Below are 15,410 nucleotides of genomic sequence, written 5' to 3'. Positions count from 1 at the left end.
ACCGGTATATATATTCAGCCTGTAATTTTCTGGTGTGAATTAAGGGATCAGATAAGTTAATTTGTTCAAATAGATAAACATTTACATGCATTATTTTAAAAGTCACATAGATAATTAAAACAAAAGTGTTATAACTTAAAAAAAATTGAAAGTTATGCCTTGGATTATGATATCTGGCCTAAAGCTTACCATTAATGCAATAAAAGTCTGTGCAGATAAATGAACTTGTCTAGTCCAACATTCATGTTCATAAAAATATAAGCAAAATATGTTAAAAAAAGTAGAAAACATTACTTTCTAATAATGAATCTAAAAGCCTGTAGAATGATGATATTTGTTTGTCTTTCTTGCAAGGGTGAAGGGCTATTCAAATTAAGGGGAGTCAATCTACAACATGGTTCACAGTGACCAACGCCTCGGTCATGAAGTTGACAAACATCTTCAATCAATAACATTTCTAGATAATATTTATAAAATTAATAACTTGTCATGTTATGGAGATTCAGTTATACTATGTCATTTTAACATTGTGTACAATATGTCATATGGTGGAGAACTAGAGTCAACCTCATGATTCCATTGTTATATTGTGTACATTATGTATGTGATAGAGAGTCATTTTTACTAGGTGTTTAAACATTTTATATCACATCATGCATGTAATGCTTAATTTGTCTTTGTCATCTCAACACTATACATGTAGTCATACCAGAATAGGTCAAGTGGAAATTCAAGCTCAGCGATCATTCATCAAAATATAGTATAAAATATATAAATTTTGCAAATTCCAAACATAAATTATAGCTAATTTTGTATTTTGCAGAAAGACCAACAACTTCCATCCCAGAGCCCGAGGCGACGCCCACACCAGAAGTTGCAGTGACAGCTATTCCAAACCTCCGTACTTGCAGTCATACCCTGAGCAGTTCAAGTAACACTCACACGTTGACATGGGAAGTGACAGAGGGCAGTAATTACATCAAGTTTACCCACACAGCAGCTGTTTCTGGTGATAAAGTCTGGGCTGCCTTTGCAATTTCTCTTGATACCTCAATGGTAAGTAATGGTAGATTCTGCTTACTTTGTTACCTCTATGGTAAGTAATGGTAGTCTCTGCTTTCATTGATACCTCTATGGTAAGTAATGGTAGTTTCTGCTTACCTTGATAGATCTGTAGTAATTAAGTAATGGTAGATTCTGCTTACCTTGATACATCTATAGTAAGTAATGGTAGTTTCTGCTTACCTTGATAGATCTGTAGTAATTTAGTAATGGTAGTTTCTGCTTACCTTGATACATCTATAGTAATTAGTAATGGTAGTTTCTGCTTACCTTGATACATCTATAGTAGGTAATGGTAGTTTCTGCTTACCTTGATAGATCTATAGTAGGTAATGGTAGTTTCTGCTTACCTTGATAGATCTGTAGTAATTTAGTAATGGTAGTTTCTGCTTACCTTGATAGATCTATAGTAATTAGTAATGGTAGTTTCTGCTTACCTGGATAGATCTGTAGTAAGTAATGGTAGTTTCTGCTTACCTTGATACATCTATAGTAAGTAATGGTAGTTTCTGCTTACCTGAATAGATTTATAGTATTTAGTAATGGAAGTTTCTGCTTACCTTGATAGATCTGTAGTAATTAGGCAATGGTAGTTTCTGCTTACCTGGATAGATCTGTAGTAAGTAATGGTAGTTTCTGCTTACTTTGATACCTCTATGGTAAGTAGCGGTAGTTTCTGCTTATCTTGATAGATCTGTAGTAAGTAATGGTAGTTCCCGTTACCTTGATAGATCTGTAGTAGGTAATCATAGTTTCTGCTTACATTGATACCTTTTTGGTAAGTAATGGTAGTCTCTGCTTTCATTGATACCTTTATGGTAAGTAATGGTAGTTTCTGCTTACCTTGATAGATCTGTAGTAAGTAATGGTAGTTTCTGCTTACCTTGATAGATCTGTATTAAGTAATGGTAGGTTTCTGCTTACATTGATACCTCTATAGTAAGTAATGGTAGTTTCTGCTTACCTTGATAGATCTGTAGTAAGTAATGGTAGTTTCTGCTTACATTGATACCTTACCTTGATACATCTATAGTTAGTAATGGTAGTTTCTGCTTACCTTGATACATCTATAGTAATTAGTAATGGTAGTTTCTGTTTACAATGATACCCCTATAGTTAGTAATGGTAGTTTCTGCTTACTTTGATACCTCTATGGTAAGTAATGGTAGTTTCTGCTTACCTGGATAGATCTGTAGTAAGTAAGTAATGGTAGTTTCTGGTTACCTGGATAGATCTGTAGTAAGTAATGGTAGTTTCTGCTTACCTTGATACATCTAAAGTAAGTAGTGGTAGTTTCTGCTTACCTAGATAGATCTATAGTATTTAGTAATGGTAGTTTCTGCTTACCTTGATACCTCTATAGTAAGTAATGGTAGTTTCCGTTCTGCTTACCTTGATACATCTAAGGTAAGTAATGGTAATTTTTGCTTAACACTATGCTTTTATTATCCTGACTGTATGGAAACATGATTCTCTCTGAGGTTAATCATGGTTCAGAAAGGCTGAAATAATGAATAAATGAAAAACAATAGCACTAGTAGAGATGATCATGAGGTTGATGTACCTTTGCTATCGTCTACTTCAGTTATACAGAACTAGGTTGTGTTGGCTCTGGCCAATTTTTCTGGGGAGACTCTAAATAAGGGAAATGTGATTGGGGAAACATGAGCCTGCGAAGGTGACAATATATTTTGCTGGCTCATCATGTGACCAGTATCATCCAATCAGACAACCTGTTATAAAGATGAAGTGTTATAAATGAATAAATCGACACCTTACACTACAACAATAGCGTATTCTTGATTATCCCCACAGGCTAAGACTTTACTAGTTTTTGTAAACACAATTAAGGTAATTTGGTACTCTAAAACAATAATAAAGATAATTTGAGTTGTTTTTTTACAGTTGTTAAAGTTTTACATGTTTATTTTTTGCTAATTTTAAATGATTGGCAAAATATGAAAAAATATAACCGCAGTAAAAATGTTCCGATTTACAGGACTCAATTTTGCTTTAATCGGTAAAAAATATCCTGTTTAATTTCACCTAAATTTAGTAATGCGGGTAGGTACTACATGGTCTTTTTGACTTCGGTAATATAAAGTTTTGTTTATTTTCTAATATGTATATCCTTTCTTTTCCAGCTGAACTCGGACATGTATGTCAGTTCTATCGATTCTACTGGAAATACTCATCTGCTGGACAGGTAATACAAATAATGGACAGGTAATATAATAACAAATACTGGACAGGTAATAACAGATACTGGACAGATAAGAAAATATGCTGGACAGGTAATAACAAATACTAGACAGGAAATAACATATACTGGACAGGTTATAAAATATACTGGACAGGTATTAACAGTTACTGGACAGGTAATAAAACATACTGGACAGGCAATAACAGATACTGGACAGGTAATAACAGATACTGGACAGGTAATAACAGGTACTGGACAGGTAATAACAGATACTGGACAGGTAATAACAGATACTGGACAGGTAATACAACATACTTGACAGGTAATAACAGATAATGGACAGGTAATAACAGATACTGGACAGGTAATATCAGTTATTGGACACATAATAACAGATACTGGAAGGTAATAAAACATACTGGACAGGTAATAACATATACTTGACTGGTAATAACAGATACTGGACAGGTAATATCAGTTATTGGACAGGTAATAAAAAATACTGGAGAAGTATTAACAGATACTGGACAGGTAATAACAGTTATTGGACAGGTAATAAAAAATACTGGAGAAGTAACAACAGATACTGGGCAGCTAATAACAGATACTGGACAGGTAATAACAGATACTGGACATGTAATAACAGATACTGGGCAGCTAATAACCGATACTGGACAGGTAATAGCAAATAACGGACAGGTTATAACAGATACTTGACAGATAATAAAATACACTGGACAGGTAATAACATACACTGGACAGGTAATATCAGATATTGGACAGGTAATAAAACATACTAGACAGGTAATAACAGATAACGGACAGGTAATAGCAGATACTTGACAGGTCATAACAGATCCTGGACAGGTAATAACAGTTATTGGACAGGAAATAAAAAATACTGGAGAAGTATTAACAGATACTGGACAGTGAATACAGATACTGGACAGGTTATAAAATATACTGGACAGGTATTAACAGATACTGGACAGTGAATACAGATACTGGACAACAGATACCGGACAGGTAATAACAGATAACGGACAGGTAATAGCAGATACTTGACAGGTCATAACAGATACTGGACAGGGAATATCAGTTATTGGACAGGTAATAAAAAATACTTGAGAAGTAATATCAGATACTGGGCAGCTAATAACAGATCCTGGACAGGTAATAACATGACAGGTAATAACATATACTAGACAGGTAATAACAGATAATGGATTGGTTATAACAGATACTTGACAGATAATAAAATACACTGGACAGGTAATATCAGTTATTGGACAGGTAATAAAAAATACTTGAGAAGTAATAACAGATACTGGGCAGCTAATAACAGATACTGGACAGGTAATAACATATACTGGACAGGTAATAAAACATACTGGACAGATAATAACAGATATCGGACAGGTAATAACAGATACTGGACAGGTAATAACAGATACTGGACAGGTTATAACAGATACTTGACAGATAATAAAATACACTGGACAGGTAATAACAGATACTGGACAGGTAATAGCAGATACTGGACAGGTCATAACAGATACTGGACAGGTGATAACATATTCTTGACAGGAAATAACAGATACTGGGCAGGTAATAACATATACTGGACAGGTAATAAAACATACTGGACAGATAATAACAGATATCGGACAGGTCATAACAGATACTGGACAGGTAATAACAGATACTGGACAGGTAATAACAGATACTGGACAGGTAATAAAACATACTGGACAGGTAATAGCAGATATGGACAAGTGATAACAGATACTGGACAGGTTATAACAGATACTTGACAGATAATAAAATACACTGGACAGGTAATAACAGATACTGGACAGGTAATAACAGATACTGGACAGGTTATAACAGATACTGGACAGGTAATAAAATAACTGGACAGGTAATAAAATAAACTGGACAGGCAATAACAGATACCGGACAGGTAATGACAGATAAAAAAATATGCTGGAGAGGTAATAACAGATACTGGACAGGTAATAACAGATACTGGACATGTAATAACAGATACTGGACAGGAAATAACAGATACTGGTAAAAAAAGAATCACAATATACAATCCAGCATTGCGTCTGTTTCAAACTCTGGATGATTGGAGGGTGGCAGGAATAATTTAGGATTAGGTGTGACTAGATCATCATGAAGGTATTGAGGTTGCTGTATTATACATGATTGAAGGTGGCTGAATTTATGTGGGTCCATTTGATATCTGTCAGATTATTTGTTTTAAATAATCCAAATATTATGTGTTCTCATTAAATGATTGATATATAATGTCACTCTATAAAACAGTTTATATAATGTTTTTATTTTCCTTTTCTCAATAGCAACACTATGAGTATGAGTTACAAGAGCCAGCCAACTTTGGATTCTAATCAAAATGTGATGAATGTCGCTAGCTCTAAAACCGACTCCATGCAAACTGTTACCTTCCGGAGACTGAGAGATACGCTAGACAGCAAAGATATAGCAATTACAGAAGCAACACAATTCTACGTTTTATTTGCACATGGACCCAACTTTATCCCGGATGGACAAGGGGGGGCCAGCTACAATTATCATACTGCAAAAGAAATACACAGCCCAATGACAACCATCCCTAAGTGTGGTAAGTGCTCATCAAAGGTTCCGATTCACTGTACCGATTTCATTCCTCAACAGAATTTCACGCAACTTGATACAAGTGTTTGTTATGACCAAACTTTGAACAATTTTCATTTTGGGTTACTGCGTTACAGGTCAAGGTCACTTTTACTATATTTAGAAAATTAAGTCCTGTATTACATATACTTCTATTGATTGGGCCTGTAGCTTGTAAATGACCTTGACTGGCATTGAGTCACATGTTCAATTCTGAAAACTTCTAAATGGCATCTTCTCTGATGCACCACGAGGCCTAGCTAGAGTAGTGATACCGGTATATATATTCAGCCTGTAATTTTCTGGTGTGAATTAAGGGATCAGATAAGTTAATTTGTTCAAATAGATAAACATTTACATGCATTATTTTAAAAGTCACATAGATAATTAAAACAAAAGTGTTATAACTTAAAAAAAATTGAAAGTTATGCCTTGGATTATGATATCTGGCCTAAAGCTTACCATTAATGCAATAAAAGTCTGTGCAGATAAATAAACTTGTCTAGTCCAACATTCATGTTCATAAAAATATAAGCAAAATATGTTAAAAAAAGTAGAAAACATTACTTTCTAATAATGAATCTAAAAGCCTGTAGAATGATGATATTTGTTTGTCTTTCTTGCAAGGGTGAAGGGCTATTCAAATTAAGGGGAGTCAATCTACAACATGGTTCACAGTGACCAACGACTCGGTCATGAAGTTGACAAACATCTTCAATCAATAACATTTCTAGATAATATTTATAAAATTAATAACTTGTCATGTTATGGAGATTCAGTCATACTATGTCATTTTAACATTGTGTACAATATGTCATATGGTGGAGAACTAGAGTCAACCTCATGATTCCATTGTTATATTGTGTACATTATGTATGTGATAGAGAGTCATTTTTACTAGGTGTTTAAACATTTTATATCACATCATGGATGTAATGCTTAATTTGTCTTTGTCATCTCAACACTATACATGTAGTCATACCAGAATAGGTCAAGTGGAAATTCAAGCTCAGCGATCATTCATCAAAATATAGTATAAAATATATAAATTTTGCAAATTCCAAACATAAATTATAGCTAATTTTGTATTTTGCAGAAAGACCAACAACATCCACTCCAGAACCTGAGGCGACACCCACACCAGAAGTTGCAGTGACAGCTCTTCCAGACCTCCGTACTTGCAGTCATACCTTGAGCAGTTCAAGTAACACTCACACATTGACATGGGAAGTGACAGAGGGCAGTAATTACATCAAGTTTACCCACACAGCAGCTGTTTCTGGTGATAAAGTCTGGGCTGCCTTTGCAATTTCTCTTGATACCTCAATGGTAAGTAATGGTAGTTTCTGCTTACATTGATACCTCTATGGTAAGTAATGGTAGTTTCTGCTTACTTTGATACCTCTATGGTAAGTAGTGGTAGTTTCTGCTTACATTGATACCTCTATGGTAAGTAGTGGTAGTTTCTGCTTACCTTGATACCTCTATAGTAAGTAATGGTAGTTTCTGCTTACCTTGATAGATCTGTAGTAAGTAATGGTAGTTTCTGTTTACATTGATCCCTCTATAGTACATTGTAAGTAATGGTAGTTTCTGCTTACCTTGATAGATCTGTAGTAAGTAATGGTAGTTTCTGTTTACATTGATACCTCTATAGTACATTGTAAGTAATGGTAGTTTCTGCTTACTTTGATACCTCTATTGTAAGTAATGGTAGTTTCTGGTTACCTGGATAGATCTGTAGTAAGTAATGGTTGTTTCTGCTTACTTTGATACCTCTATGGTAAGTAATGGTAGTTTCTGCTTACCTTGATACATCTATAGTTAGTAATGGTAGTTTCTGCTTACCTTGATACATTTTTAGTAAGTAATGGTAGTTTCTGCTTACCTTGATACATCTAAAGTAAGTAATGGTAGTTTCTGCTTACCTTGATACCTCTATAGTAAGTAATGGTAGTTTCTGCTTACCTTCATGATACATCTATGGTAAGTAATGGTAGTTTTTGCTTAACACTATGCTTTTATTGTCCTGACTGTAGGGAAACATGATTCTCTCTGAGGTTAATCATGTTTCAGAAAGGCTGAAATAATGAATAAATGAAAAACAATAGCACTAGTAGAGATGATCATGAGGTTGATGTACCTTTGCTGTCGTCTGCCTCAGTTATACAGTACTAGGTTGTGTTGGCTCTAGCCCATTTTTCTGGGGAGACTCCAAATAAGGGAAATGTGATTGGGGAAACATGAGCCTGCGAGGGTGACAATATATTTTGCTGGCTCGTCATGTGACCAGTATCATCCAATCAGACAACCTGTTATAAAGATGAAGTGTTATAAATGAATAAATGGACACCTTACACTACGAGAATAGAGTATTCTTGATTATCCCCACAGGCTAAGACCTTACTAGTTTTTGTAAACACCATTAAGGTAATTTGGTACTCTAAAACAATATTAACGATAATTTGAGTTGTTTTTTTACAGTTGTTAAAGTTTTACATGTTTATTTTCTGCTAATTTTAAATGATGGGCAAAATAAGAAAAAATATTACCGCAGTAAAAATGTTCAGATTTACGGGACTCAATTTTGCTTTAATCGGTAAAAAATGTCCTGTTTAATTTCACCTAAATTTTGTAATGCAAGTAGGTAATAGATGGTCTTCTTGACTTCGGTAATATAAAGTTTTGTTTATTTTCTAATATGCATATCCTTTCTTTTCCAGCTGAACTCGGACATGTATGTCAGTTCTATCGATTCTACTGGAAATACTCATCTGCTGGACAGGTAATACAAATAATGGACAGGTAATATAATAACAAATACTGGACAGGTAATAACAGATACTTGACAGATAAGAAAATATACTGGACAGGTAATAACAAATACTAGACAGGAAATAACATATACTGGACAGGTTATAAAATATACTGGACAGGTATTAACAGATACTGGACAGGTAATAAAACATACTGGACAGGTAATAACAGATACTGGACAGGTAATAACATATACTGGACAGGTAACAGTTATTGGACAGGTAATAACAGATACTGGACAGGCAATAACAGATACTGGACAGGTAATAACAGATACTGGACAGGCAATAACAGATACTGGACAGGTAATAACAGATACTGACAGGTACTGGACAGGTAATAACAGATACTGGACAGGAAATAACAAATACTGGACAGGTAATAAAATATACTGGACAGGTAATAAAATATACTGGACAGGTAATAAAATAAACTGGACAGGCAATAACAGATACTGGACAGGTAATAACAGATACTGGACAGGCAATAACAGATACTGGACAGGTAATAACAGATACTGGACAGATAAGAAAATATGCTGGACAGGTAATAAAAAATACTTGACAGGTAATAAAACATACTGGACAGGTAATATCAGTTATTGGACGGGTAATAAAAAATACTGGAGAAGTAATAACAGATACTGGACAGGTAATAACAGTTATTGGACAGGTAAAAAAAATACTGGAGAAGTAATAACAGATACTGGGCAGGTAATAACATATACTGGACAGGTAATAAAACATACTTGACAGGTAATAACAGATAATGGACAGGTAATAGCAGATACTGGACAGGTCATAACAGATACTGGACAGGAAATAAAACATACTGGACAGGTAATAACAGATAATGGACAGGTAATAGCAGGTACTGGACAGGTCATAACAGATACTGGACAGGTAATAACATATTCTTGACAGGAAATAATAACAGATACTGTACGGGTAATAACAGATACTGGACAGGTAATAAAACATACTGGACAGGTAATAGCAGATATCGAACAGGTCATAACAGATACCGGACAGGTAATAACAGATACTGGACAGGTAATACAGATACTGGACAGGTAATAAAACATACTGGACAGGTAATAACAGATAATGGACAGGTAATAACAGATAATGGATTGGTTATAACAGATACTTGACAGATAATAAAATACACTGGACAGGTAATAAAATATACTAGACAGGTAATAACAGATACTGGACAGGTAATAACAGATACTGGACAGGTAATAATAGATATTGACAGGTACTGGACAGGTAATAACAGATACTGGACAGGTAATAAAATAACTGGACAGGTAATAAAAAAAACCTGGACAGGCAATAACAGATACTGGACAGGTAATAACAGATACTTGACAGATAAGAAAATATGCTGGAGAAGTAATAACAGATACTGGACAGGTCATAACAGATACTGGACATGTAATAACAGATACTGGACAGGAAATAACAGATACTGGTAAAAAAAGAATCACATATACAATCCAGCATTGCGTTTGTTTCAAACTCTGGATGATTGGAGGGTGGCAGGAATAATTTAGGATTAGGTGTGACTAGATCATCATGAAGGTATTGAGGTTGCTGTATTATACATGATTGAAGGTGGCTGAATTTATGTGGGTCCATTTGATATCTGTCAGATTATTTGTTTTAAATAATCCAAATATTATGTGTTCTCATTAAATGATTGATATATAATGTCACTCTATAAAACAGTTTATATAATGTTTTTATTATCCTTTTCTCAATAGCAACACTATGAGTATGAGTTACAAGAGCCAGCCAACTTTGGATTCTAATCAAAATGTGATGAATGTCACTAGCTCTAAAACCGACTCCATGCAAACTGTTACCTTCCGGAGACTGAGAGATACGCTAGACAGCAAAGATATAGCAATTACAGAAGCAACACAATTCTACGTTTTATTTGCACATGGACCCAACTTTATCCCGGATGGACAAGGGGGGGCCAGCTACAATTATCATACTGCAAAAGAAATACACAGCCCAATGACAATCATCCCTAAGTGTGGTAAGTGCTCATCAAAGGTTCCGATTCACTGTACCGATTTCATTCCTCAACAGAATTTCATGCAACTTGATACAAGTGTTTGTTATGACCAAACTTTGAACAATTTTCATTTCAGGTTACTGCGTTACAGGTCAAGGTCACTTTTACTATATTTTAAAAAACTTTGTCATCGCTCTACCGACTTCATTCCTAAATGGAATTTCATGAACCTTGATACCAGTGTTAAGTATGAAAATATCTTGAACAAGTTTGCGTTTCAAGTTGCTGCATTAAAGGTCAGGGTCACTTTTACTATTTTTACAAAAATCTTTGTCATCGCTCTATCAACTTCATTCCTAAATGGAATTTTATGGAACTTCGAACAAGTGTTTGGTATGGCAATGCCTCGGGACAAGTTTGCATTTCCGGTTTCCATGTTCTAGGTCAAGATCACTATTACTATTTTTAGAAAAAACTTTGTCATTGCTCTAGCGACTTCATTTCCTCTACCTATGTCACAATGTGTAAATGCGAGGGGATATGTTTCACTTGTGATGCCTTGTTTTAGAATTATTTTCAAGGCCAGCCTTATTCAGATCTGGCTTATTATCAAGACTAAAGGGAATAGAATTTTGAAATTTCCTCGTTGATATTAGTTTTGCTGTTGACTGGGATATTTGAACTAAACATCAATATAAATATGTGATATTGTGTATAATTTCAGAATAGATAATCTCAAGTTAATATTTGGGGTGCTGCAAGCGTTCATCAAAATGAATAAAAAAAATATGCAGTTTCAGCAATTTTGTATTAAATTTTACCTTGGCATCGTGAGATTATGAAATTGGAAAAAATGGAATATTAATTTTTGTACCCATATTGGAAAATACCACGCACCAAGTGATAGCCTTACAATGGAGATAAATAATGCTGGAACATTTAAAGGCAGAAATTTTGAATTTGAACAAATTTGCAAAATTTGCATCACTTGTAAATAATCTCATATACAGCAGTTACACACACTGAATAGATGTGAAAGATCTTATTTTCGAACTACTATAATAATGGTCGCTCCTTAATTTTAGTATCACTAACAACTCCTCGACCTGAACCTGAAGCTACATCTGAACCTAGAGTTACGCCTGAAGTTACGTCTGAACCTGAAGTTACGCCTGAACCTGAAGTTACGCCTGAACCTGAAGTTACGTCTGAACCTGAAGTTACGTCTGAACCTGAAGTTACCTCTGAACCTGAAGTCACATCTGAACCTGAAGTTACGCCTGAACCTGAAGTTACGCCTGAACCCCCTGCACCTGAGCCACACATATGTAGAGGTCATTGGAACTGTGATCAGTGCCATCAAAATATATCTTGGGAATTCAATGTCGACACAGATGAGATTGTCTTCACAATGAGTGCTGATATTTCAAATGGGAATTATTTTGCCGCAGGAATATCAACAGATCAAATAATGGTAAGTGTGCTTTTTTATGGAATATTATTGAACAAGATTTATTAAGACAAGTAAAGGTGAACAAGTGTATATTTTTAATCACTTCTTTTCAAATGAAAAATCCATGTAAGTTAAGTTGTTTGTGTTACCTCATTCTAAATCTATTAAAACAAGGAAATGTTTCTTTCTCAACCATAAGATATAGAGTGAACATAATGTATTTTCTTCATGTGGCCTACCTATATTATCCGTTACCTAGAAAACAATCAATTCAAAGGAATTATAATGAAGAGGAACAATCTCAATACAGTATACTTATGTATACTCATTTGCACACGAGTACAGGATGAAATAAACAAGGATTATATTTCTGTATCTGATTGAGTTTGATAATAAGTAAATCTGATTAAAATCATCTGTTAGGCTTCGTTAACGATTCGTACAACTCCTCAGGCGGAGCCATGTAACAGATGATTTTAAACAGATTGATAATAAGTCTAAATAGAACTTCTGACCACTTCAATAATATTGTTGCGTACATTTTTATTAGACTACAAAATTAAACACTTTACAAATAAGTAATGGTTTCCTTTCAATTGTAGCCAAAAAGTGACATCTTCCTGGTTGAGGCCAACACCATGACAGTTACTGACAGGTACTGTGATTTCTATAGGTTTTTGGGATTATAACTCAATTTTATTCAGATTCATCAAATATGAAAAAGGTAAATTTCACTTACATGTTATGTACACTGTAAGCGAGTGAAGGTATAATTACAACAAAGTCTATTCTAATTCAAGTTCAAAATGTGAGAAAATTGTAGTTAGTGTATTTATAATGCCTGACTCTTAAGTCAAATCCAGCTTCAATCCTTAAATAACTTCCGTCAAGATATATATACACTCAAAGTTTAAATTATATCAAATAGGAAATAACACTGGGTCAGTTTTCACACCTTGGCCTGGATTCTCAAAGCTGAATCTTCTGTATATAATGAATTTTAAAATCTGTGTTCCCACAAATAGATATGCTAATATTTGATTGCATAAATATGCCCTGTCCATCATTTTATACTTAATTTTAATGTGCTAATATAGTACATTTACACTTCCTTTGTTACCCAATTTCAGATGGAATTTTTTGTACAATTGTAAATCACTCATATAATTTTTAGCTCACAAGTGCCAGTTGAGCATATAATTGTGTATTGTCCGTCATGTGTCCGTCATCAATCAACTGTTTCTTTGAACAAGTTCTTCTTAAAAACTAGATGACCTAGGGCCATGCTTTTTGGCCAGTATATATATGTAGGTACCTGGGACAGTGCTATGAAGTTTCTTCAAATAAATGACCTTGACCTACTTTCAAGGTCACCAGGGTTAAATATGTAAAAACATTTTAACAACTTCTTCTGAATAACTAGGTGGCCCAGGGTAATAATACTTGGCCAATAGGTACCTGGAACAGATTGCCATAAAGGTTACTCAAATAAATGACCTTGACTCACTTTCAAGATCACAGGGGTCAAATGTATTTAAAAACCTTTAATCATCTTCTGAAGAATAACAAGGAGGCCCAAAGTAATGATATTTGGCCAGTAGGTACCTGGGAGAGTGCTATAAAGTTTTATCAAATGAAAGACCTTGACCTACCTTCAAGGTCACAGGGGTTAAATATGTAAAAACCTTTAAAAAAATTATTCTGAATAACCAGGAGGCCTAGAGCAATGATATTTTGCCGGTAGTTACCTTGGACAGAGTTCTATAAAGTTTCCTCAAATAAATTACCTTGACCTACTTTTAAGGTCACAGGGGTTAAATATGTAAAAACCTTTAAACAACATCTTCTGAATAACCAGGAGGCCCAGAGTAATAATACTTGGCCAGTAGCTAGGTACTTGGCATGAAGTGCTATACAGTTTCCTCAAATAAATGACTTTGACCTACTTTCAAGGTCACAGGGATGAATACTTCTTCCGCAATACCAGGAGGCCCTGGATGGTGATAGTTGACCAGTAGCATGCTGGTATAGTGTAGTTGAAAGATTCATTTAGTCTTGAACATTCTTAAGCCAAGGAGACTCAATATATGGATATATTTGCAATGGTAATTTTATTAAGAATATTTTCCCATGATTGATCAAATATCCAGGTGAGCGATACAGGCCCTCTGGGCCTTATGTTGTACTTTACTACACAAACTTAATGCATGCCTGTATATTTAATTTGATAATACTTGAATCTGTGTTTGACAGGATTTCGTTTCAGCATTAAAACTTTTTATCTCGGGAGATAATATTTGTAAAAGATTAAAATTCTTGAACACTCAATGCTCATAATGCAAAATTATATTGCTAAAAATAAGTGAATTATGGTACCTTTTTATAGAATTTTTATGATAACACACCTGTTACTTTGGTTTATGATACGTACAATTAACTCTGATGTCTTTTCTTTTCACACACGAAGGTGGGCCACCACACAATCACAGCCTTTAATGGATATGCAACAAGATGACATTAGAAAGATTGATTCGTCTCGCGTTGGGACCATGTCTACTATTCGTTTTGCAAGGTTTAGAACAACAAATGACCCCAACACGGACTGGCAGTTCACAGATACTACCCGATTCTACATCTTATTCGCTCAGGGAACGTTCACCGCTCCACACACTCCTTCATATCATGGTGCCAAGCGTTACATTTCTCCATCTACTTTCAAAATAGACACCTGTGGTAAGTCAGAACCACACATTTTATAGGACTCTTTACACATTAATTGTCATTATATTTGGGATATATATATACGTGTACTGATTGTGGAAAGGTTGGTGTAATCATCCCCTGTCCCTATTATCAATGATTCTATTTCAACATTGTTATTTAGGTTGTTATTTAGAGGACACCAAACTTGTGATGAGTAAATAAATGATTAAATGTGTTTCGAGATAAGTTTGTACAGTCATGTGGTTCTTTGATAAAAAACATTTTTCAGCTAACATTCCTGTACATATGTGAACAAATACAATATGTGTTTCCTTTTAAAATTCAAATAGTCATATAAAATGTAAATGCTGGAATTTTTCATTTGGATTTTTGTCCTTGTGTCATGAGGATTTTTGTCCTGTGTCATGAGGATTTTTGTCCTTGTGTCATGAGGATTTTTGTCCT

General features: G+C 34.5%; 1 protein-coding gene across 3 annotated transcripts in view; it reads left to right on the top strand.

The window, feature by feature from the left end:
- The window catches only part of LOC110465341, a 78,216-nt gene that overhangs the window by 35,578 nt on the left and 27,228 nt on the right, over positions 1–15,410 (top strand). For 2 of the 3 annotated variants that reach the window (XM_021521101.1, XM_021521092.1), the window contains 9 exons: positions 824–1,056; positions 3,207–3,268; positions 5,632–5,912; positions 7,041–7,273; positions 8,668–8,729; positions 10,530–10,810; positions 11,875–12,263; positions 12,845–12,897; positions 14,710–14,975. In XM_021521101.1, coding sequence (XP_021376776.1) covers positions 824–1,056; positions 3,207–3,268; positions 5,632–5,912; positions 7,041–7,273; positions 8,668–8,729; positions 10,530–10,810; positions 11,875–12,263; positions 12,845–12,897; positions 14,710–14,975 — 1,860 coding nt within the window. The remainder of the gene's footprint in view (positions 1–823; positions 1,057–3,206; positions 3,269–5,631; positions 5,913–7,040; positions 7,274–8,667; positions 8,730–10,529; positions 10,811–11,874; positions 12,264–12,844; positions 12,898–14,709; positions 14,976–15,410) is intronic. The other variant, XM_021521109.1, reaches the window with a different exon arrangement.

This window comes from Mizuhopecten yessoensis, unplaced genomic scaffold (assembly GCF_002113885.1).
Source record: "Mizuhopecten yessoensis strain PY_sf001 unplaced genomic scaffold, ASM211388v2 scaffold1579, whole genome shotgun sequence".
NCBI classification, from domain to species: Eukaryota; Metazoa; Mollusca; class Bivalvia; order Pectinida; family Pectinidae; genus Mizuhopecten; species Mizuhopecten yessoensis.
The sequence above is the reverse complement of the archived record's forward strand: the minus strand, read 5'-3'. Positions and strand labels throughout refer to the sequence as shown.